The sequence below is a fragment of the Platichthys flesus genome, chromosome 5, assembly GCF_949316205.1.
Source record: "Platichthys flesus chromosome 5, fPlaFle2.1, whole genome shotgun sequence".
Classification (NCBI taxonomy): domain Eukaryota; kingdom Metazoa; phylum Chordata; class Actinopteri; order Pleuronectiformes; family Pleuronectidae; genus Platichthys; species Platichthys flesus.
Genome location: NC_084949.1, coordinates 17215814 through 17241795, shown reverse-complemented (window position 1 = coordinate 17241795; position 25982 = coordinate 17215814). Strand labels below are relative to the sequence as shown.

Sequence of the window (25982 nt, the reverse complement as noted above, 5' to 3'; positions counted from 1 at the left end):
GGTAAGCGGATGACTCGCTCTGCCTCCTGAGCCAAAGCTGCCTGTGTAACATGTAACATGTGGAGTCGAGAGTGCAGATACTTCCTGATCCAAGTGATGAAGTCAAAAATATGAATCTACTTATAGCCTCAGTTCAGTACAGATACATCAAAAATGTAGTACATGTACTTTGTTACATTCCACCACTGTCACAAGGCAAAAGGATCCGGTCATGTTTCGTAAACACGACAGTAGTCAGTCGGTTCACTGCTCCCCGGGGACACCACCTCCAGGGGAAAACCTTTGTAGCAGAGCGCAGCTGACAAATCTGCAGAAGTGAAGTTATGCAGCCGTGTTGTGACAGGCCTCTCCGACAGTGGGCTCACTTCACCTGGTCCGGGTGCACGATATAAGCTGCTGGAACTCAGCCAGTTCACGTGAGGCTGCCACAGTGTTTTATTCCTACTTTAAAACTTCTTATTTCTTCTTATCTTAAGCTCAAATTCATGAGTCTCCCGCACATTGTCCGACCTTGAGCCTTGTGAGGAAAGGTTCCGACATCTTGTGGAATTAATGACGTTAAGAACTGGACCCTACGCAGTGTGAACGAGGAGCTTTTGTACCTCACAGCAACATCTCACCAAATAACCCAAGAGGCAGACAAACAACACGTTTACAGCTCAAATAAACCCGAACAGTTATAACTAGGGGCAGAGAATAGCATCCTATTTATGACCCTATTGTGAAGGAACTTTTGACCATCGTAACACAATACATCTGTGTGACGACACCTTCTCTTTCCAAGCAATAGCCAAGGTCAGGTTTTAGATAAAGGGCCAACCAGCAGTACGTCGTAGCTCATGGATTGTTAATATCTAATTCAGGTGCCGCAGACAGAGAGGCACCAACTCCAACTCTTTTGCATATTTCATCAGTAGCAAGATGTGAGGACACAATGTGATTTAGTTATGCATCCTTTAGGCTCAGCTGTCCAATAGGATGCAAACACCTACATGTAATATAGAGAGTGACATTGTAGAGGGACATATATGCAGATGCTGTGTGAGGCATCTTCAGACATGAGGGGGACAATTGCTCATTGTACTCTGTTTTTGGTTTCACCCTCTGGTCTCCTTGATGCATCAAGTCTACATTAAAATCTTCTGCATAAGTTCTGCAAAGAGTTCTCCTTTCACCGGCTTCCAGAAAACGCCAATCACACCTAACACGCTGAGCGAGACATTATGTTTTCAGGGTCTTACACTTCATTGATATACAATATAAATGTAGATGTGATATGACTTGACCCTACCTGTGGACAGCGAACAATGTACTAAAGTCTGTACATGTCTCCGCCACAAGGAGGCGACAGTGCAGCATGAGTGTTACTCCCAGTGATGTGTTTCATAACTCACCCTTTACCCTCTGCACTTAATCAACCACAACTTTTATGATGAAAATATAAACACATATATAATACATATATACAGACACATATAAATATATATATTTTACAGTCAGACATTTGGGATGTAGATGAATCACAGCAGCAGGAAGGAGCCAGTGGAGACGGTTCAGCTGGGGAATCCTGCTCTGTTCTCTCCGTCTTCTTCCGTCAGGGCTCATCGTGCAGAAAGCATCATAACAAACTCTGCAGAGGGAGACGGAGACAGCAGCAGAAACACTGATAAGCACTAATGACACTCTAATAATACCATAAAGGACAGCACAGGATGCAGCCACACTGTTGTCAGGCCTCATGACGCAGAAGTGGAAACAAAACACAGCTTGTGATGGGATGCAACGGTGGAGGTATAAAAAGGAGAACATTTTAATTATGTAGATAAAGTAAACGTGTCAGTTTTGTTTGGACTTGTTTCCCGGACATGGATTCAACCCATATGGGAGATTTCGGAGGTCAACAACTGCAACGAGCTAACAGCCGGGTTCCACAAGCCATTTGACTCCTCGTGTAAATCTGTAATCGCTTTGATTACTGCTTGTTTCAGCTCCATGATGGCATTGTCATGGATTCACTTGTCAATGAATATTGATGCGTGCTGTCGATGAGGGTAGTTTTCACTAAATCCATCCAATCAATCACGTCTTCCCTTTTCTCGTTGTCTTCCTGGGGCGCTTGGCTCTGAAAGACTTCTTGTTGTCGGTGTGAATCCATCGATTCACAGAGCACTGCGGTCTAATTCCAGATTAACCCACTAACATTATCTCCGGAGGTGCTTCTCTAACCGTTTTTCTATAAAAAGAAGCGGCCCTGTCCTCGTCGGCTGACCTGCCACTGGGATATTTTGTCACCGCTCTAGTTCCTGCCGTGGAGGCTTGTTCACCAGGTGCCTTCTAGGTTATTCTGCACGCGTGTCTGAAACCGGACGGACACACCGAGCGCCGCCCTGGGGGGTAATTGATGAGAATGAGGAGCACTTGGTTATTGATCCCCTCAGGGAGTGACACGCCTATTCATATGTTTCCAATAATTGCAATTGATTGGGCTGCTGAGACAAGACAAACAGGATAACACCTCCAAGCTGTGAGTGTGTGTGTGTGTGTGTGTGTGTGTGTGTGTGTGTGTGTGTGTGTGTGTGTGTGGAAGCCTGTAGCCCTGTGCACATCCAAGTGGTGTTGATGGCACACGTGCACAGCTGGAAAGTGTGTGTTTGATTGTGCACCGTTGTATTGTTTATTGTGAGGTAACATGTGGCAATGTAATTTCTGCAAAGTCCGTTAACCATGTGTGTGTGTGTGCGTGTGTGTGTGTATATAATGTGACAGATGTCCAGGCATATGTATTGATTGGCTTAATGCACTGCTGATTAGATTGGATTGGCCCGTTCGACCTGCCCACCTTGACTCAACCCTCTCTCTCTCTGCCTGACTCATTTTGACTCATTTGCTCCTCCTGCTCTCGTCCTCATCAACTGTTTCTCTGACCCCTCCGCTCTTCTCCTCCTCTGGGCTGCTCTCTCTCTCTCTCTCCTACACGGCTGGTTACAAACCTTTATTGTCACCTTTGACGCCAAACTCGACATGTTCCCACTACGAATGGAAACTGGATGTCGCTGTATGGTACTGGACGCTGTTAATAGCCTCCATCGAGGAAGTCATCTTTATTATTTGTCGGTTTATTTGATAGTTGGATTATGTTGAAATGGCTTGACTGATTTCCATTGAACTTGGTGGAGGGATGGGACCTCGGTCTGGGAAGAATCTGTTACATTCTGGTCCGGATGCAGATTGATAGAACAAGGATTTTTTAACTGACAAATGAATGATTGAGGTGATAGCACCAATTCCTTTCTCCTTTTACATTTCTATTATAAGAACTAGATTATGTGTAGGATGTTTAGCCTTGGCTTAGGTCCGTGTTCTACTGAGTGTTTAATACGTAAAACTATGTTAGTATTTCTTCAATGTTATTTTCTTATATTTAAATGACCCATGTTTTGGTGGCTTAGATTTCTATTTTTTTTGTATAACTTCGCTTGCATAAGCAAATGATAGGGTTTCTATCCAATACCTAAGCCATGTAATATCACCAAGAGAAGGTATGTTGAATGAATGTTAATTATGTGAGTTCACTGAAGAAGCGATCAGTACATGAGTATACACAGCAGCAGCAGAAACACAAATGCTGAATAGACCTAAATGTTCCCACGCTCAGGATCAATGCTTTCTGTGTTAATCCTATTGACACTTGAACTGACACTGAAATCAAGTCTTCACTTTGGTAACAACAATTGATCTGCTCACCCTCCCCTCTGACCTAACTCTAATTCGGTATTACTTGTTGTTTCTTACTGTGTATATTGTTGTTTTGTTGTTTTTGTTTATATGTACAGTGCACCAACCACACCATGGCAAATTCAAATATATGCAAATATAAGTGGCAATAAAAATAATTCTGAATCTGAATCTGCTTCTGACTTGGTTAACATTGGTTCCGAACCACCAACACCACTATTATGTTAAAAGGTGACATATAATGCTTACATTCAGGTTCATATTTTTATTTAGTGTTATTTATTAGAAACGTGTACATGCTTTCATGCTCACTCCCCTGAAACTGTCCATTGCTGCAGCTCCTCCTTTCAGCCTCTGTAGGAAAACGCTTGGTTTTAGCTCCTGTCTCTTTAAGGCCCCTCCTTCTTATAAAGAGCAGTCTGCTCTGATTGGCCAGCTGGCCCGCTCTCTTGTGATTGGTCAACCGCTTCCAGCATGTGTTAGAAATGTCAGCCTGTCACTTTAACTTTGTTTAGGGGGCGGGCCAGACTAGCCGCTGGGCGTGCATTATGCAAAGTTACATAATCATCAAATGTGCACATTTCCCTGGAAGAATCGTCTGGACAACTGATGAGACGCTTCAGGAACAGGGACACCCTGGAAATAATTCTTTTTTGCAGTCCTTGCACATATAAAAACAAACATAGTACACCGGAGGAAAGAGAAAAACTGAAAATGCATCTTATATCTCCATTAATGAAAGAAGAAGTCCCCCCCCCCCCAGATATGCTTCCTCCCCAAGGTCCGTAACTACTCACCGTCAAAATCAATGTTGCCGTCTTTGTTGAGGTCAATGTCGCCGAGGATCTCCTCCAGCTCACCTTTCTTCAGCTTCTCCCCCAGCAGGGTCTTCATGCCCTCCTTCAGCTCATCACACGTGATCTTTCCATCGCCGTCACAGTCGAACTGCAAAGTGTCAGGTTCGGGGGGGGGGTCGGGGGCATGAACATGCGGTGAGCGAGGCAGATTCAAATAGACGGAATCAAAGGTGGAGAAAATCATACGTGACACAATACACGTCTCCGGGTTAATAGGGAGCGGACACACTTAATTCAGGATGATGGAGATGGAAGACAAAGAGGGAGAGAAAGGAAGAAGACAGAAAACTTCAAACACAAAGTAGTTTCACATTCATACAGTGTAGTTAACATGGTTGCACGAGGAAGAGGGAAGGCTGAAAACCGCTTGAGTCTGCATATGGGGGTTCACAGGTTGAGGAGGAAGACTCTTGAAGTGGCTGTGAGGCTGAGTTGAGAAATATTTTTGTATTTTTCCAGCTATGAAGTTTCTTTTCAGAAGTAGCGGAGTTCAGAAGTGATTCATAATTCCTCACAAAAGAATCCAAACACCAGAATGGTGCATTTCTGGCCTTTGACAGCATTATTCAGGAAATGATGATGACGCATGTGTGAAGGAGAAACTTTCGATTCTGAAAAGAGAGGACGCAGTGAAAGAACTGTTACGTGTCTGTTCCATGAAGAGAGGTCAGCTTTTAAAAACCTCTTCCTGCCGGTTAATGATTATTTAGTGTCTTGCTTTGACTCATTTATCAGTTGGGGTAGTTCAGATAGAGATTAGTGGTGATTGCAGAGGTGACTGTCACACAAGTGCAGCACAGGATGAGACATAGGTTGGTTATTAACTGACATAATTAGCTCATGAGCTCCAACCACTGTTAGTTTAGTTTGGTTTGGTTATCGGAGGCCATGCACACACACTGTGAATAAAGATGAACGACATGACAGCTCCAAGCCAAAGTGTCTCAATCGCCGCCTGCTGGCTCGCTGCTGTATCGCACCTCCTGCATGTTGGTGGATGGGACGTGGACCAAACCAAAAAGTCACATCAAATGTATAATTCTCAAAAATGGTTTCTGTCGCACTGATGTTTGTGTTTAACTTTCAGGTAAGGTTTGGTTTGAATTAGTCATTTGCTGATCTGACTTGTGATTGATGAAGTGTGTATATCAATTGGATCAATCTGTTCACGCACATCTCAGCTGTTTGGTCAGAGTTAGCTTTATAGATAATTAGCATCTGCAAACCCAGGGCAGGAAATTATAGAATGCAATATGGTACAAAGCAACACTACAACAATTAAACTGTCTATCTTTGACTGTGTGGTGGCCGAGTTGGGGCTCGATGTACATTTAAATGCTATAACTGATAAATACAGGTTTGAATATCTGCAGAAGCTCTCATGACAAAAACAACCTCACTCCTGCACCTGATCCACACACCTTGCTTTCCATGGCAGCCAAAAAATGTCAAACTAAATGCCCAAAGTTGTGACATAGATCAAATAATGTGCACTGGATTGTGTTTTCGATGTGATCATTAGGAATAGTTTTGTGTTTGTGGAAGCCATTGAAATCCTATCGTACTGTAATGTGTTCAATAAGTGAGCCCAGGTGTGTGAAGCTGAAGCTTATAAATAGCTTCATCACCGCAGTTGTTTAGAGACTGTAAAGAACACCGGGGCCCGGCTCTGGGGGATAATCAAATCACGCCGTGTACCTTCCGCTGTACTGATGTCAGAGAGAGAAACTCAATAGATATTTCCTCCAAACCAATGAGGCAACACACAATTTCATATTGAGTGGACATAACCAATGAGCGGAAAATGTTAAAGTATAAAATCTAGATGAATGTCGTCTCTTTAGCTTGCAGGATGTAGCATAAATAAAACCCTCATCAATCTTAAACTTGAATCCTCTTAAAACTTTTCTTTTGCATTTATTCTCAGCGAGCTTTCTTCCCTCAGACTTGTTTACAAGTGAGAGCCATACACTTGTGGCATCCTCTGAGGAAAGGCCCTGTAGCACACTTCAAAGTCCTGTCAAGGCACGAGGCCGCAGCCGCCTTGCTTGAAGTTAGAGTTTTTCTAGCTGGGGACCTGGTACCTGTTTGAAGGCACAGCGCAGCTCCTTCATTCCGACCATGTGAGCGGTCTCGGCCAACATCCTCGGCCCCATCAGCGAGCAGAAGTCATCAAAGTCGACGTGTCCACCCCCTGCAGGAAGACACACAAGTGGATGCTGAGGCACGTATGCACAGGATGACTATCGAGTGGCAGCCTGTGTGGATGCAGTCTCTCTACCCATGCAGTACACGTGAGAAAACATTAGCATTAAAAAAGTGTGTGTCTATGTGTGGACTCTCCCGAGGAAGAGATCTGGCTCCCTGACAGCTCCACTGTGTTCCCCTGCAAGCTCACTAACTTAGTCTGTCTGTCTCTTGAAGCAGGGCAGATTCTGCTCTATGTGTTAATCTGAGCTTCTTCTCTTTAAACTGTCTCCTGCTGTGGAAACTACGGTTATTAGAGCACAGACGTTGAAGCAAAACTGTTCATTTGTGGCCTAGAACTCAAGTTTCACAGTTGGAAGGAACCATTTGAAAGAATTGTTGGGTTATAAATAAATCTTTGAATAAAATAACATGTAAGCTTTATAGTCTTTGCCTCCAATTTTAGGTTGATAAGAGTATTGTGAATTTCTGACCACTGTGTGCACTAATCAGAAAAACAAACATTATATGCATCTTTAAAGCTTCTTTTTGCTCAACATTAGATTTTTATTCATATCCGTGCACGTCCTCTGAAGGTCTACGGATATGGCCGAAACAGACGAAATAGAGCATTACCACCAGAAATCACAGGGGGGCAGTGTTGCCAATAGTTCAATTAGGACGATATTTCAGAAACTCTTTACTCTGCGCTGCCATCTAGTGGATGTTGCTTATCAACCATAGCAACGTAAGGACGGATGGACGGGACAGTGGTGGTCAAATCGCTTGAAGATGACCTTTCTCTTTTCACATGTAAAGGCACTATATATGAGTCTTAATGGTGAGTTTAGTGTCTAATAAACAATGAGTTTAACTTTTATGTCGTCAATGCATGACGCTACAATGTGCGTTCACTGTGGTTCCTTCAACCCAGTTAGAGGCAGTTGTGTTGTGTTTGATCCCCATGGTAATTATCAAAACAGACAGATACAATGGGAAGGCTCATGTTATTAGTTTGACAAAAGGCAGGCTTACTTGATACTTTGTCCACCAATAAGCCTCGGTCTGTTTTCATTATGTGGATGTGGATGAGAAAGACGACGCAGGAGCCACGTGGCTCAATAAACCTAATCAGTACTCTGAGAATCAAGTCTCCTGAGAAGGAGAATCAAACTGTGGCCAGCTCGGCTGAAACTAAAGTCTTTAATTTTCATCTACTTACAATGGCAGCTCACTCATTCTGAAATAAAACACGACCTCTGGAGGTTGTGGGATTTTTTGAGTTAGTTAAAGTTCACACTTGACTCAAGGTAAGGTATATACAGTATATTTTGGCAGATGGTCTTTATCCTTGCGGAGCAGCGGCCTGTGGGGGATTCCTGACATCGCCTTGAAGAATTTCTGTGCCTTAAGTGGGTCACTTCATATTCACGGAGAAGAGAAATTCTCCCAACAGTCTGAGCAGATTATTATTTTTTTCAAATTGAAAGTGGGATGCCGGTTATGGAATGAAAGACGGAGTTTCATGGTATTAATGGCTCTATGGGGATTACACCAGAGAGATTAATAAAGGAGGATCTAAAGCCCAAGACACCTTATTGGTCAAATTAAGGCATCAGTGAGCTGATGAATAATTCATATTTCACAAGAGCACAAAAATATCATCAAATATGAATAATAGTTACAACCACTTCTCTTATGGTTTCCCTTTAAGGTAGAGATTCATCACATGTTTGTGCTAGGTATTAATGTAAGTTATATCATTTAAAGCTTAACTATAGTAAATTGTTGGACCAACTTCAAACGATTGGTGACAACTCACAAAGTTAACTGTTAACTTTGTTAACTTGTATTACCTTGCTTTAAGTCAGACCTACGTAATCATCTCACTGTTTTGCACTTATACGCGAAATATGTAATTTTGGCCAATAGGGGTCTCTAAATCAAAATAAATACAAAAGTCGTGAAGCAGCGTGGGATCATGGGAGTTGATGTCTTCACCTCTATTGCTGATGAAGATCAACCTGATCCAAATCAGGCACAAATCGTTTTTAAGTTTTGTTCATGTTTCGCAGCAAATTGCAGTTTTAGACAATCTAATGAAGAATTGTCATATTTTTCATCTTTAGATATAGCATATAAAGCTTCAATCTAAAGTGTCAAAGACCAACTTAAAAATGGTTCTTTTGGTAACAAAACATGAATCTGGTTGATCAAATTAAAGCAAAAAAGTAATTTCAACACAATTGCTTTACATCAGATCTACTTAATGATCCGACTGATTTCAGTTTGTATTAATGCAACTTAAATTAAAGTAGGTCAACTCAAAGTAGTTTAGGTGTAACATTGCATCAAGTGTTAAAATCCCAATGAGATATTGAGCCTTTAATGCAGTGTTGTGTTGTTAAGATAAAGATTAAGATTATTTGTCCCAAACACATGCACAGGGTAGGGAGAACCCTCTCGTCTTTTTGTTTTTTCTCCGTGGAGTCGAACCAGAGACCTTTTCTGCCCATAGTCCAAGTTTCTGCCACTAGACCACCGCCTCTGTGTTGTGTGTGTTGTGTTGTGTTGTGTTGTGCTGGTGCTCGGTCCCACTTTGCCGCCGCTAATCGTCGGATGTGGACGTTTACGGGAAGTTGACGTGACGTCGGCATGGCGACGCCTCTCGCTCGGCGTCATCGTGACCGTCTAATCAGGAGATTATTTACACCTGGGACAGCGGGTGAATGTAATTAAGCAGCTGCCGGGACAGGAAGCAGCTGCACGCCGCTCCTCCAGGATCCGAGCGGGGGGGGAAATTCACTGGCTCGACCCACTGGGATGCTGCTGTGTTCTGGTTAAGCTACCCCGTGGAGCCAGAGCCCAATATTTTCCTCATTATCAGTTTGATTGTCTGGGGCCTGGATGCTAGGTTACAAGTGTTTGTGTGATTCTGAGCAGGCACATACACGTACGTCTCTGCGATAACACAATGCGAGCTGATTATCATAAACCACGTACAGTATCTACACATCCCTAATTAAAGGGCTTAATTAACAAATCCCATTTTAATGTAAGGATTACTTATCTCTGATGCAGCCTGATCATATTTGGCTTTACTTACCGACACTGTGAGTTATCCATGTATGAGCGTTTCGCTATGAGCAGCATTTTTCTAACAAATGTTATTGAAAACCAAGGACAACAGCAGCAATTTTGAAGAAGAGAACCTCCAGACCCAAGAAGACATTGCCCTCATCAAACCTCTCCCATGATCCTTTGCAGCAGTCACAACATCACAATCTGCAGCTCAAACAAACCGAATCTGATCTGTGCGGAGCAGTGAGGAGACGTTGTAACGCTTGTGAAATAAACACATGACATGTAAATAGTGAAAAGTAAACATGATCTAGCTTTTAACAGTTTAGGTTTGACGGATGCTGTTTTAATCATCTCGTTGCTCTCTCCTCTGCCATGATTTAATGATGTCGGACTGGAAAATCTGCACCAACAGCTGTTTATCCTGATGAACCAAGTCCTAATGTTCACACTAATGATCGAATGCTGATGTTACTGCTTTGCGCAAAGATTTCATCAGCTGTACCGAAGCATGGTCTCCATCTACTCTGGATAACTAATGGTTGTCCAATAAATCAATATGCAGAAAAAGGGGACGGCGTCACGCATCATGCATACCTAAGTATATCAAATGTATCCCTTATGATCTCAGATTATTTTCTCAAAGGGGAAGAGAGAACGTGATTTACAGAGTGAGTTTACTCAAGGACGAAATGCTATTGAGTTCAGTCTGTTAGGGCAGAGGCAGTAACTCCCCGTCTCATTTGGTCTGAAGTTTAAAGTGTGTTTTACCTCTCACTGTACACATCTCATATTGTCTGGATGCAAATTCACTGTGTGTGCATGATTCAGGCTCCACTTGGAGCGAACTCCACTGGATTGACTCATTAAATGGCTGCATTCGCCCAGCGCTCTGCAATTTACCTGTGATTAACCTATTCACACACACACACACACACACAGCCCAGAGGCGGTGAACCGTGCAAGGTGCTGCTCTGTCCATCGAGAGCCATTTAGAGTTCAGCGCCTCGCCCAACGACAGTTCAGCGTGTGGACAGGATGAGCTGCAGATGACTCCATTTGCCTCCAGTCTCACCACGATTTGAAATTAGGATATTTCAGGACGTCACACTTGGGATCCTTAGAGGTTTCTGTAAAGTCTTGGCAGAAACCTGCAGGCATGGTAAGAGTTGCAGGTCCTGAACTGACAACGTGTAGGTGTCACAGGCACAGGATCTCACAGCTTGAATGGCAGATGTCCAGAGATCAATGCTGTCAAGATTCAGCTTGACTTTATCCACAAACCCCACACACCAGTCTTTATGAGATCATCCAGAAGAGAGAGCAAAGACAAACATGCCCTCTTAGAGAGCAGAGAGACGAAAGTCAGGTCTCGACTAAACACACACTTCTATATGCAGACTCACACTCTTACACCCCTGCACGTGCAACATGAGGGTCATTAATCACGCTGCTAATACGTCTCATATGTCCCCAACCGCAAAGACAAACATTAGCTCCTCCCAGTTTCCTATCGGAGCGAACGTGCACGATCACCAGCACACACGTGTGTTTGTGTTACACTCACAGACACATTACTCACGCTTCACACCTGCTCACCTCAGAAAGACCCATCAGTCATGCACATACGCTTTAGCCACAGAGGAAGAAATGAAAACCATGCAAACATATAGGCAGACAGAGAGATACACACATTTCATCTTGATTTGCTGGATGATCTCGATGATCTCCATCTCCGTAGGCATGTAGCCCATGGTCCTCATGCAGTCGGCGATGTCTTTGTAATGGATGAAGCCGTCCGCGTCATAGTCAAATTCCTTAAAGGCCTCCTGCAGCTCTGACAGACACACAAACAAATTACAGCAATTTCTGACACACACAGTGTGCACAGTCACTGATAGCGATGCTTTCGGCAGAATGAACTTATCTCTAAGTTGTTGACTCCAGCAGACGGAGCTGTAGCCGCCTCTTGAGAACAGTGAGTTTTTTGTTTTTTTAATTTATCTTGCAGCTGTGAGTCATTTGCAAAGAGTATTTCAAGGCAAATCTGAGAGAGTTACGCTCAACAGTGAGAAATATCAATGCAAATGTCGAGGCTGTGCATCTGTTCACTCGTCATCTATCATGTGTTTGCATCATAGTTACGCCCACTGCATCTTACCATCCAGCTCCTCTGGCATCAGCTCCCTCTCCTGCAGAGCAGAGAACAGAAACACAGTGGAAATCACTACAACACAGAGGAGGTGGTGTAAAATCAGGGTGCCTCTAAAACAGCAGAGGCTCCTGAGAAAAACCCCAGTGATAATCTGTTTTCGACGACCAAATTAGAATAACATGCATATCATGTCAACACCACTGCATGCTGACAGTATCCCCTAATTGGATTTCACCCGGCGACATGTCTTTCTAATTTGCAAAATGCCACGATGCCACACACTCCTACGTGGGCACGCACACGCACTACATCTGCAGCATCCTGAGGGAGACACAGCAGCACAAGCTCTGTGTGTGTGTGTGTATTCAAACACACACCTACGCATGGCCCATATGACGGAGCATTTCAAAAACCTCAGATCATCAAGATGAGAAACTGATGCACACACAGACACACACAAGTATGATTAACATACAGCCCCAATGTGTGTAACGTTCAGTATTCTCTTCCCTTGTTTTGACATTTGCTCAGGGTGATCTCTCGCTCCATCTCTCCTTTTTCACCTCCTTTCCCTCTTTCTCTTTTCTTTTCGGAGAAGTTGAGGCAAAGCCAGGAATAGGAATAAAATCTCCACAGAGACAGGTAGCAACATGATGGCGCTAAATCTAAGTGTGCTAAGTGCTCAAAATAGCAATATGCTAATATATTCCACCGGTGGCAGACAGACAATTTGTTTAATGCTTTTGATTCAGTCTCCTTATGAAACCACATTCTGCACCAAATTTTACACACTCATAAATATAAGTCCTCTGAACATCAACCAAAATGTGAAGAGAAACACCTTATCTCAAAATGTTCAAGACTTTAAAAACAATTTCTGGATCCGCCCCCTGATGGATCTGCAGCAAATGCACCTAATCGTTTTTTTCCTTGATCCCATACTGCATCCTTCCACCAGCTGTAATGGTAATCTGTCCAGTGATCTGTGTGTTAACCTGCTTAGAAACCAACCAACCAAGCCACAAAGAAGCAGACTTGAAAATTGAACTGAAAACAAAACAGTGGAAATAAATTAGCCATCAGTTGAGAAAGTCTCAGAAATGAAAAATATCCACCAAGGCCAAGCAGTCCCCTTAAATTCAATCAAGCGGCACTAAATTTAACACGCTCATAAATATCAGTTCCAAAAAAATATTTTTTCAGTAAGATCCATTTAAGGAAATTGCTTAAAAAACATCCAAACTCCCAGTGTCACAGAAAGTAAAAAGAAATCCTAGATCCCAAACAAAATTTGAAGGTTTCCTCCCTGACCCATACCACCAAGTTTCATGGAAATTAGTTGTGTTTGTGTAATCTTGTTTACAATCGATGAAACAAACAGACAAGGTTGAAAACATAACCTCCTTGGTGTATCACGTGCATCAGTCCTTGAAACAGTAATCCACTCAGCCTATCTGTCAACAATTAATGACACACATTTGCATATGTAAAGCTTGTACATTGAAGTATCAAGCCCTGAAAAGAAACCATTCATTCTCTGAAAGCAATTCAAAGACAACATGTTGTCAGCCAGATGCCTGTTGTTTCATGGTTATGTCGCAGTGGCGCCGACAGCGTCTTGACTCTATAGGGCCTGCCACACTGTCCGGTTCTCCTACAGAAACATCAGCACATCCACAGGGGAAGCAGGAAATATGCAAACTCCAGTCATCCTGCTATGGAGCAACTGAGCCTGACATATGGAGATATCGCTTAGCATAACTACGGCACCAGCCTGAGGATATCTGTGAGTTCAAAGAAACAAGACTGACATTAAAGCTTGTAAAGCTTTGAATATTGTGTGCACAACTTTGCTCTGGGCTTTTCTTTTCTTCTCCGTCATGCAATTAATAAAAAGCATTGAGGCTCAATAGAATCCTTATAATGCGCAAGATAAATACAACAGTAGATGAAATTAATACGGACATTTTACATGGGTGTGTTTCCATTGTGTCACCTTTATTCCACTGGCCTGTGCATTTCAGAGGTTTTACTTGAAATCTCCCAAAAATATGCTGCATTGTTAAAGCCTTTGAAAGAGCAGCACAACCTTGACTGTTAAAATACTCTGACTGCATCAGCCACTGCCAGCTCTGTGATTAGTCGCTTTACTTCCTGAGCCAAAGGCACTCCCATCAAGATTATGACTTAGAAAAACCGTCACTTCCAGTAAAGTGCAGCAATGCAGTGCTCCACGAGTTATTTTCTTTTGATTCTCATTCCTATTTAATCCTCAATCATCCGTCTGCACTTTTATGTTTTCACGGGGGAACTACGCTTCTAATTGTCTAAGTGTTTTACTTTATCGCTGCTTCTGAGGAAAATCATCTTTTTTTTTTGCTGCTGAATGGGAGAGATATTGAAAGGGAAATCAGCAGCCGCGAAACTTAAATACAAAGAGAGCGGCAATCTTTTTGCTCTCAATACATGTCGGCAGTCTGACTGGCTAATACATAAATCATACAAGGTCATCCTGTTCAAGTGCACAATAGCTCCAGGAGAAGGAGAGGCCGCCGCGGTTTATTTGGAAGCTGCACCGCATGGCAGCCATTCAAATGATTATTCACTGTGTAATAGGGCCAGCAGAGTCGAAACGCATATACAACGCCAGGATGCAATTACACCAATAGTTCTTCACTGTGTGTCGCCTCAAATACTAAACTGCTCGTGATTTATATAAACCTTTTAAATTGTGTAATATGATTTTTGATGCCACAGCACAGACATAGAGAAACTCCCTGTTGGCCGTGACTGCAGCAGCGCGGTTGTTTACCCTGCACAGGATCCTCCAGCCCACAAGGGCATATTAAGATATGAAGGTCAACACTTTAATTGGATTTTTTTTCATCCAGAAAGGATTAGACAGCATGCACCACGCAGACTCTCAATCTCATGTGTCAGAACGAGCCCATTAACAGTTAATTCCATTCTGTCTGCCTTCACATGGCCCATTGAGCAGCCCACTGCTTTGTAAGGATGTGCCGCATGAGCACATGGGAGAGCTATGTGGACACTCCACACAAACTCATACATTATTGGAACTGCATTTAAAATGACCACGCACACACACACTCATGTTATTTACCTATGACGGGCACACTCTGCTCTTCTGCTGTTTGTCTGTCTGATATTCAAATGCACCAATTGTCTTTCTTGGGCCATTTGTCTCTCGCAGCTCCAGTTGGATCTAATGAATGCTGACAGTGAACCTTGCTATGGGAGTATTAATACTTGTGTTGAGGCAGGGATTAGGGAATGCTGCAGGACGCTCTCCCCGCTTTTCAGTGTCAGGGCACAAACCAGAACAGTGCATGTGTGTCCTCTGTCCTGTGGAAACCACGCAGACCCCTGTACCTTCCTACCAGGAAGTTCAACCCCGCGACTGTCACAGTAAAACAAAGCAGATCAGTGGTGGCAGCCGGGTAGTAACTCAGGGACGGATGTAGACGAGGATTACACTGCTTGTCAAGGTCAAGGTCAAGGTCAACATGAAAATGTTTTCATTTCCCTTGAATCGTTCTAAAACAATGAATTGGTCTCATTGAGTTTTAAGAAATCTAGTTATAAAGCATCTTTAAAATGTTCACAGGCGCACAAACACGTCTTTGATTTGGTCTCTATTTAATCTTTTACTGTTATTCCTTCTCCTGTGAAAAAATAGTTCATGGAAGAGCCCTGGACTTTGCTTTGTAATAGAGTATCAGCATAATAATAATAATAATAATAATAATAATAATAATAATAATAATAATAATCAGGAATTCTTCGGGACATGGTTTTCAAAAGAATTTCGAGACTCCAGTCGATTTCTGAAAGCAGCTAAACTTTAAAATAATATTTCATATTAGGCCTGAGCCCTTCTGCAATTAAATTCACTCACGTGTGATGAGAAGCAAATACTGTATATGTACATATATGCAACATATTGCATGCATGTATATTATATATATTCCATATTCAAGTATGAAGACATATATTATTCAAACCATTGCTGTAAAATCAAGTTTATAAATCTACATAACAGCTGAGGGAATTCATACTTTCCTCTGAGTAATGGAGGGAATCCGTTCGAACATTAAATTCATTCATTCATGCATCACTATCACTGGTTCATTACTCAGCTGCTTTGACAGTCAGCTGACAAGAAGTGAACATTCTTCTATTTTATATTTATAATTAGTACATTTTAAGGAAGATAAAATATGTCCTTGAAAATACTTACATGAATATACTTTTTTTATTGGCCATTAAGGGTTCTCCAATTCTTGGTCAGGCTCATTAAAATCATGAACATACAGTGCATGCAAAACAAATGATAACGTTTTATAGTGTGGAGGTACTCAATATGTAAATAATGGTTTGAACAGAAATGGGGAAGGTGCCATTGAGCCGGATCATTTGTTGGCTCATTTGCAGTTACTCCATATATCCTGATGGCCTGCAGGAATCTGGGATCATGGTATCAGACATGACCAGAGCCAATTTCTAACTTCAGCCAAGCCAAGCATTAATGGAAGCCAGCTCAGTGTCCAGGCCGTAAATCCTGTGTGAAGTGGAGTTAGAGGAGCGACTTCTTTATATCTGTTTGGAGTTAGAGGACGGCGAGGCCGCCCACACTCCTGATAAGATTCTTTCATAATTGAATGAAAACAAGGTGTTTAATGATATTGACCCACTACACTGTGTTGACGTGTTTTATAGCAGCAGGGTGTTTCAGATATTACACAGAAGTTTCACTGGTCAGACGGGCACCATGGTTTGCCCGGAGAAATCACACTGGCCGAATAGTGAAAATCTGACTTGACTCTGCAAGGCAAGGCGTTATATAGGGGAGTTGTTTACTACAAACCTCGAGATAAAATGACGTCACACAACATGGCCTCCTGCCTAAATTTGGGAATGTGTCGTACCTTAAGATTTAAGGACCGGCTGAAAACCATCTCTCCCCTTATTATTCCATAGGCAGTTCGAGGATAGTTCAGACAAGGAGAAACACACTGAACACATCTGTTGATAATACTTAAAGGTCTGAACATAAGATTCAAGGAATCTAAAACCTATGCTAGAGAAAATCACTAGAGAAAATCATTAGCTGGATATTAACATATCATTTCTGGCTTGTAACTGTGCTATGGATATCTATTAGCTACGGGAATATACTACAGTGACGCTCTCTTCCCTCTTTTCTTCACACGCTCACCTAGAGCATCACGTGCAAAAAGTACATCGAAATGAATGAAATAAACCGATTATTCAACACAATTAAAGGTCATTATTGTAACACAACACTGACCTCCCCAAAGAGTTTATTGAGGTAGGAGACGTAGGCGGCGGCCACTGCTGAGCTGTTGCTGAGGCTCCTCTTACCTTGGCGCCGAGACCCCTCCTCGCCAGCGGCCTTCCCTTTGGCCGAAGACGACTGTGACCTGGAGCTGTGGAGTGGGCAAGTACCAGTCAAGGAGATGAGCGCTGTCATCATCTATAATTTCCCAAACTTAACTCATGTCAGTAAAAACACACTTGACAGCCGATTGGTTGATATTCTTAGAAAATCGTTTCTCCAAAGCCATCTTGTGTGAGATGATTACAACACAACACTTTCCAATCAGCTGACGTCCGTGAATACCTCGGTCACCAGAGAACAGGCGGCAGGAAGTGTTCTTCACGAGGACAATTTGTTTTTGCCGCTGATGTTCCAATCGATGGCACTAATTGGGTGCACAGATCTAAACAGCCCACTCCCCTCGCCCCCAATCAATGTTGATTAGAAACAGAGAATGATAATAACCAGAATTTCTTGGAGAGGCTGAGCTGAAGGGCCTTGTTTTTGAATCTCCCAGAAGCAGGCGATCTGCCAGCTGCTGCCGCCGCTGCCCCGCGCCCCGCTCGAGGAGACATGCTAGGAGAGAAAGAAGCTTTAATCAGGTTTAAGTGCCCTTAATGTCCCATGATTAATATGAACACTTCTCTTTTTTTACTGCCTACAATAAAAACCCTGGACTATGTGGAGTCTGTAATATAGATCTGAAATCCTGGTTAGCATGGATTGCTCACATGTAGAAGCAAAGGAAGAAATGCATATGTAAGAGTTTAAGGACTACAATACCCAAAAGATAATTAAACAAAACACAATATCAAAGCCAAATATCAATTTCTAGTAAACCTGTCTTTCTCATTGTATTTTTAAAAGAAACTCTTGTTTATGTCACAAACATGTTTACACATCTTTTAGTTCATGGTATCACTGACCTGGCTGCTGATGATGGTCGACCCTCTGCTCCTCCCTTTGCACCTTTCAATGACATCCTGTCTGGAAGAGACACGGGAAAAAAGACGAGAGTCTCCTTTCAAAAAGAAAGTCCAGTGACAGTTTGAAGTAAGCTTCATATCTGTGTTACATTGTTAACAATTGATCCAGTTCACATTGCAATTTAAGACTTTTATTTGATTTACATAAGTCCTGTCTTCCTCAACTACATCAGCCGCGTCTATACTTGACATTGATTGCTCTGTGGACAGATGTGAATCTTTGGATGGAAAATGAACCAGTACATTCTGGAAATATCATAATGTTAACAGTAAAGTAAAAGTTCTCGTCGTTGGAAATGTATTTTGTCTGAGGTAAACACTACAAGCTATCCTCTGAACCGCTTACAATTCTTATTCTTCTTGTTTCAAGTCTCATGTCCAAACCATCCAAAAATACTATGATCAGAACCATAGTTTCTTTGATCCGGACCGAGGCCGCCTCTTTAGTCAGACATATTGGTCCTGTTGTTCAGACCATGGTATGATGCACCTGAACTTTCGATTCAGACTCAACTAAAAAGAAAGGCCTTGGTTGGGTCAGACCAACCAAGGCCTTTATAAAAGTTAGTTTGAAGCATTAAAAAAACAGTATTGCCCAATATTGCTCCAGCTGCTCTTACAGATATTTTTGAGCTTTCAGTAGAATAAGTGTGTTACAGGATTTTCGAGGTTCGTCACTGAGCTGCCTGCTGTGGCTGAAACTGACAATGAGAATGCACATAACAATAGTGTTGAGACATAAAACCTAAACAATGAGCTTAAAAATGCCAAAACTGTCTGTAGAGCTGAGAGCAACAGCAGTTTAGTGACGATCATCGGTGAGCGTGTCGGTACAAACGTCCCGATTCACATTCAATTTGCTTCGTCTTTAAAAATCTGTCAAAAGATGCAGGTGAAAGCAGCTGTTTATGTTACACATAAATAAAAAAACAAGTTAAATAAATGAGCACAGGATTCAGTTTAAACCATGACTACCACGTCTCGTGGGAGGAAACGTTATCCGACCGAGAGACAGATTAGTTTGGACATGAGGACAAACAATGAAATCAAAACGATACACAGAAAATACGAGTGGGTGGAAAGCTCAAGATAGCCGAGATGAGAGAGGCACAAAGGGAGGGATAGTGCGAGACATGGGGAAGGTGGAGAAGAGGAAGATGACAAAATAGTGAGTGAACGATAATCACATGACTTGCAGAGAAGGAGGAGGAGGAGACACATATTTCTGTCTGTTTGTGACGCAGATGAATATTCCGTCATGCAGAGCTGCGGCTCTCGTCGAGATGAGTTGCAAACTTAACACCTCACTCCTCCATCTCACAAGCCATGAACACAGACACTGAAGATCTGCTCCAGCGGCCGCTACCCCCGGCCTGAGCAGACCACATTGGCCATAACCAGAAGAGACACGAGGACCAGCCAGTTTGCTAAATTACGTTTGACCGTTTAATGTGCCTCTGCCCAACGAGCCGCAATCCAAACTCCCAGTGGGTTGATGGAAACGTGCCATGACTGAGTAGTGATTGCCTGTCTGTCACGCTTTCACACAATCAGCGTGCATGTGATACATGGCGAGGGCAACACGCTTACAGCATGTTAAGGGGCTGGGGCGGGGACATTTTCTAGTCCCAACACAAATGCTATTCAAACACGGTAAAGATTGGATTGTATTTATATTATCTGAACAATTGCACAGTGCTATAGGCCCATGGTGCAATTATAGCAATAGTTTTTTAATGGAAATATATACAGTACATGAGTGTATGATGAGTCATACATCCTAGCTTTCATATAAAGTCATGTGACAGAGAGAGAGAGAGAGAGGGAGGGAGCGAGCGAGCGAGCGAGCGAGAGAGAGAGAGAGGGAGAGAGAAGGAGGGAGAGAGAAGGAGAGAGAAGGAGGGAGAAACTTTAGTGCAGCCACCCTTATTCAGACTTTGCATTGCATTCCATTCATTATGGCAACCTAACCAAAACCTAATGCCTAACCTAAACCATGACCAATTCATGCCTAACCCAAACCTTTACCTAACCAGACTTAAAATCTCAGCCGGTACCTCAACCAGGACGTCAGAATTGAAGTTAGCCTTATGAGGACCTGGCTTTGGTCCCCATGAGGTCTACTTGCTCAGTGTTCATGCTAGAAAAGGTCCTAAAGAGATAACAAAAACGAAGCAAGTACACACACACGCACACACACACACACACACACACACACATCTCCTCCGCTCCACAAAAGGTTCACGTTGTACATGTGGGTGAAGCACAATATCTGGACTTTCTATAGTGGCTGTCTCACATTGTTTGCCTGAATAATTGCTCCCATCTTCAGTGAGCACAATCCCATCAGGTTAAACAAACACGCACACACACACTGACGGGAATGGACACAGCGCACACGCACGATTCACCACACAAGCCACCGAGCAGCACTCTGTGTGTGTGCACATCTCCTCCCTAAGTGGCCAATTGCTGTCAATCACCGAGCCGACACAAGCAATTTTAGATCCTAATCACGCTAATTGAAGTAATGAAATTGAGGGCCAGGTGGATGGGGGCTAAAACAAACACAGCTCCCGCGGCTGATGATGGAGGGCCTGCACTCGAGGGCTGCTGGTGATGCGGCAGGGGCTGAATGGGCCTGGCCAGGGGAGTTAGGGGTTAAACTCTAAATAGGAATTCTAAATATATTTCACAAGAGCCACTGGAGAGATGGGGCAACACAAAACAGGGGCAGAGAATAGAAAACGCTCAGAGAGGTGATTATTCCACCAAGGCTGCACCATTCTTTTTAATCTGCTACTTCAACAGGGGGGGGGGGAAATGAAAAAAAACATGTTTTCGTTTTTTTTTTTGTCGCATGGATGTGACGGTGCATCAGAGCATGTGCAGTGATACACATCGTCCTGATTCGCTGATGGTGGTCATGATGATTTCTGGACAATACTTCCCGCCTGTGTAGGAATATATGAGAGCTTTGCAGAAGGAGGAATTTCGCGGAAATATCCAGCGAGACACACTCATGGCCACAGAGATATGGCTGCTCATAGTTGTTATGTAAATTTGGTTCCACTTGAATTCATAAGCTTGGGTCATTTACGACAAATAGGCGACATCTAATAGAATTTCAACAGGTTCTTCAAACTGAGTGGAAATACTTATTCCCGTGTAGCGTGTCTGGTTGGGTGGTTCGCTTTTTGTCCAGCACCATCTGAATTTCTTTGAAACCAGAAATAACCGGGAGCTCATTGACTCTGCACACACCTACACCTGCAGCCATTGCATGGTAATAGTTGTCAATCACACTGCATCCATGCCCCAGTGGTGATGGTGGCCTGCTCATCGGGAGCTACAGTACATTTTCCGCTGGCCTGATGGTCTTTTTGGACTTGTACTGATAACTTGTCCGGAAATAATAAAGCCAACAGTAATGAGTTGACGGACCTTTACAAATCCACTGATCTGGGAACTGACGTAACTGACTTAACCGGCAGACGTGACGTCTCTCTGCGTTGCACACAGCCACCAAAGATATTCCAGCTCTGCTATCTGATATCCTTCAAGCATCCAAGCTCCTGCTTTAACAAGTTGCAGAAGGTCGTGGTCAGAAAAACAAGAAAGGTCGAAGCAGAGAGGGCGAGAATTAGGAAGAGATAAGCTCTGGACTTAGATACTCCTAAATACTGCAAAATAAGCAACATGTTTGCCAGGAGTTGACCAGGTCAGTCACGTGACAGGACTGGGGTCATACCATAGGGTCAAACCTGCAGTCACTTGTTAAGTTACGAATGAAAGCAACCTTCCTGACACTTGATGTCTGCAAATGTGATGTCAATAATTAAGTCTCACTCTGTCAATATCAGGCCATTCTGATGTAGAATTTCAAAGTAAAAGCCTTTGGAATATCATATTTTCCCCGTTTTGGTTTTGGCCACGGAGAACAAGATTCTTATGGCACTTGCATCACACAGCTAATGTTGTCTCAAGCTTCCTGGCTCAAGCAGATATGAAGAGTGGGATTCTGGTAAAATCCATTCTTTCTACTACTTTACAAACTTTTAAATGTGTGCTCTTCAATGCTACCTCATGTGACATTGTGTGAGATTTTTTTAAAACTTTATTAGAATGTGCAGTGGCACTTATTACCACCTGCAAACATCTGGAATGTGCTCCCTTTGAGCACGTCACGCTTTCCACACAGCTCCCTTGTTATTGGCTCACAACCCAGGATTAGGCTTAATGTTCCAGCGACCTGTTGAGTGGCTTCAGAGAGAGACCTTCATAATTAACAGACAAACAAACAAATCAACCCTCTTGGTTCCAGGAGAAAAACAGAACCCAGTCACGGACAGAGAAATGATCCTCTCTGATTGAGGATGAGTTCAGCTTCAGGCTTCTCTCCCCCCCACCCCACCCCCCACCCCCCCCCCCCGCCACGCCCTCCCTCTCTCTACCTCCTCTGTGTTTTGGTATTATCCTTCTCTTCGCCCACAGTCAGAAGACAATCAATCCCTGAGGACCAAGACCAGCCCTGTGACTGATCCATAAACAGCCGATAGTAATGCAATCGGATCTGGCACTCCATCTTATCTTCACCTTTCTTAACACCTCGCCACTGCGTCCTCCCCAAGCACCCCCACCTGCCCCCCCCCACCCCCCCAGCACTGATTTTGTGTCACAGCTCTGAAATGAGACTGTCGCCTTTGGTATAACTGCAGAAAGGGAAGAACAGAGGGAGAGAATGTTTTTTTTTCCCTGTCTCTCTCATCCACTGACATCTTTTCCTGTCTGTTCATTTGGGAGAAATCACCTTTTTCTTGCTTTGCACAAATTCTAGTCTAATTACAACTTCTCGTACATTTCTGGAGGGCAGCCTGATGATCACATTCTCGGGCTGCTTTGAATACGTCTGTTGTTTCGGTTGCATTGTAACAGGAGCGCAAATATTGAAGCAAAACAAATGCAAACAGTAGTGGGCCGACCATCTGCTGGCTCGTGCAGCTAAAAGCACTTGAGCTCCAGAAAAATCAAACAAGAGACGCCTGGGAAGCTGCAGTCTCACACATGAAACTGAAAATGTATCCTGAAGTCATCCGAAGGGGCTGTATGTGAGGACGCAAATGCTTCAAGTCAGCTGCTCTGGAGTCAGTGGGCATGTTTCTAACACGTGACAGGCACAAAACTACAAAAATGAGATTCCCATTAATGCAGAAGAAAGAAAAAGTCAACTCGGAGAAACAACGAGATTTGAAAACTTTTGGTAATAAGAGCCGATGCGGGTGTTGATACGCTGTAAACAAAAACACTTGATTTCCACAGGGGAATTCATACATCATGTCTTTCCTCCTGCAGGCTCTGCTGCGCTGTTAATAAGTGAAAGTCCAAAAAATCTTGTACAATAGCGTCTGGGGAAATCAGACTTAGAGTTTTCCGCCTCAAATATACAATTTTCAAGACTTGGTGACTACAAATGAACCACATATCTGATTCCAGTTTGTTATTAAACATTTCAAGGATTTATTTCAGGGTTGACACTTCACTATAAATCATTAGTGCAGCAAAATACACTGATACACAATCCTACCTTCTTCAGCCACCAGAAGAAAGTGAAGAAATAGATTCCTATTCTGTTTATTCTATTTAATCCGATTGTTCTCCTTGTGTGTCTTGGATGACAGATGCGAATGAGGCGTGTCTCCTATGAAGCCTTAACCCAACCTGAGGATTATATAATGAAAGGTGATTATCCAGCTAAATATGTCTGGATTAAAGCTGTAGCTGAGGCTGCCACTGTCCTCCAGAAGAAAAAGGGCAATGTTATTGTCTGAGTGCAGATCTGTTGTGGAGGAGTCAATTCATATTTCATATCGAGCTGTTTTTGGTTTGACCGGCTTCACATTCAAGATGCAAAATCATTAGTGAACAGCTCGAAGGTCCGTCACAGTGAAACTCTGTCAAACCAAGTTTCAGTACTGAGTTTATTTAAAAGTCTGCCTAATATTTCAAACAATAGAAGAAAAGTTATTGAGCTCAGATAAAAGTCAGTAGCAGCACTACATTTTTCTTAATTAGTTGATACAATACCATATTTAAAATCAACATTAATTCAACCAGTATTATTAAGTCAAAGAGTGTGTTTTGGCCCTGTGAAGAAATGCAATGGGCCCTGGTCCACTTGTGTATTTTAATAAAAAAATAAAGAGAAACACTAAATGTGAAAACCAGACATACACTGTATAAATTAAAACCAGAAGTTAAACAAATCTTTGTAAACATAGCAAAGTATTGGCTCCTACTAGTTCCCCCTAAATCCCCCAGACATCTGTGAACTGTGACCCTAGAATTCTCCTGTATTCAGAACTCAAAATGTCAATCTTATTATTATTAAGGAAGATAAATGTAGCTGTTCCCTTAAAATGTTGAGGTTTCTTAACCTTATACCCCCAAATCAAGGTACTGAGGGTTTCACACCAAGACACTAAGATAGCCACAATGACTTTGCGGAAAATTTGGTATAAAATGTGAAATCAGAAAATTTCCACATGATGTGTCTTCGCAGCCGTTAAACCATGGATTCTTTTGATGCTCATTGGCTTTTAATTGAAATGTCTGGGCAAGCAGATAATGAATATATCATATATATAACACCAGTACGTGTGAAGAGGGGCCTATAGAGCAACTGGGGAGAATATGAGAGGGCAGTTCATAAGGTTAATTAACTAGAGATGTCCATTTTAGCCTTTGGTGACCAGTCCTCACACTGATGCATGGAGCGTTAAATGTCGCCACTATAACTATAATGACTCCACTTTGGAAAAAATTGGGTTTAAGCTCGGGCGTTTGGTAAAGCTGTCTCTGGAGCGGCAGACATATTTGTGTGTCAATGTGTGTGTATGTGTGTGTGTGTGTGTGTGTGTGTGTGTGTGTGTGTGTGTGTGCGGTGCATATCCATAGCTTGAGTGAGTGACAATCCTCCCCTCTTTGTACTGTCCATCCCTCCATCCCTCCATCACAGAGCCTTTCCTCACTGACAGAGTTCACTGATTGACTGGTGTTTGTTGGTTAAGTCAGGCGAAGGATTTAGAGGGATTTCAGGTCCCTGAGGCCATTTTCCATTGAACGCTGCTCTGTTTATTGACTGTCGACTTGTCCCAAACATGCTCACTCTCCTTGGTGAGAGAACACCTGAGGTTGAACCTGTCGACAAGCTCAGGATTGTCTTTTCCCTCATCACTGTCTATCTTATAAACTGTGCATCGTCCTCATGAGCGTCGATGTGCAAAAACTCTCGGCCGGTCTTCTCCTGTGTCTGTTCTCTTTGCTCAGCAGTCGTCGATATTTGCACTGAAAAACCTGCTGATTTAACCAATCTCTCATATAAATATCACACCTTTCATCAAAATGTGTTTTTTGCAAAATGGATAAATCTTTTCTGCCCTAGTCATTTCAGTGAAAAATAAGCTTTAATTTGATAACATTGTTGTGCTCAGGAGAAAACAAAAACTGCAGGGAAGGCATAATCTGATGTTTCACACTTTCTCCTGCTCCCTTTTCTCTGGTCTTTGCCCAGCGAGGCAGTGCTGCAGTGGGGAAGCTGTTTAAAGAACCTACTCCCCTGT

General features: G+C 42.8%; 1 protein-coding gene across 2 annotated transcripts; it reads right to left on the bottom strand.

Moving 5' to 3' along the window:
• Nucleotides 1-1409: 1409 nt before the first annotated feature.
• cabp4 (calcium binding protein 4) lies at nt 1410-24059 on the bottom strand. 2 transcript variants are annotated; one of them, XM_062388597.1, is made up of 9 exons: nt 23948-24059; nt 18304-18364; nt 17843-17953; nt 17348-17486; nt 12022-12052; nt 11554-11697; nt 6677-6786; nt 4533-4680; nt 1410-1630 (listed from the first exon to the last, which is right to left on the bottom strand). In XM_062388597.1, the coding sequence occupies exons 2-9, from the start codon at nt 18357-18359 to the stop codon at nt 1602-1604; spliced, it is 768 nt and encodes a 255-aa protein (XP_062244581.1). In that variant the 5' UTR covers nt 18360-18364; nt 23948-24059; the 3' UTR covers nt 1410-1601. The 2 variants fall into 2 exon arrangements, with proteins under 2 accessions (XP_062244581.1, XP_062244582.1); XM_062388598.1 differs by lacking the exons at nt 17348-17486; nt 17843-17953; nt 18304-18364; nt 23948-24059 and adding an exon at nt 16965-17009.
• Between the last annotated feature and the right edge of the window lie 1923 nt (nt 24060-25982).

Coding starts and splice junctions, on each gene's coding strand:
- cabp4 (XM_062388597.1), bottom strand. CDS start 18,359: ATGTCATTGAAAGGTGCAAAGGGAGGAGCAGAGGGTCGACCATCATCA. Junction 6,787..11,553: donor CCAGCAAATCAAGATGAAAT/GTGTGTATCTCT, acceptor GTCTTCCTGCAG/GGGGTGGACACGTCGACTTT. Junction 1,631..4,532: donor CGGCAACATTGATTTTGACG/GTGAGTAGTTAC, acceptor CTCCCTCTGCAG/AGTTTGTTATGATGCTTTCT.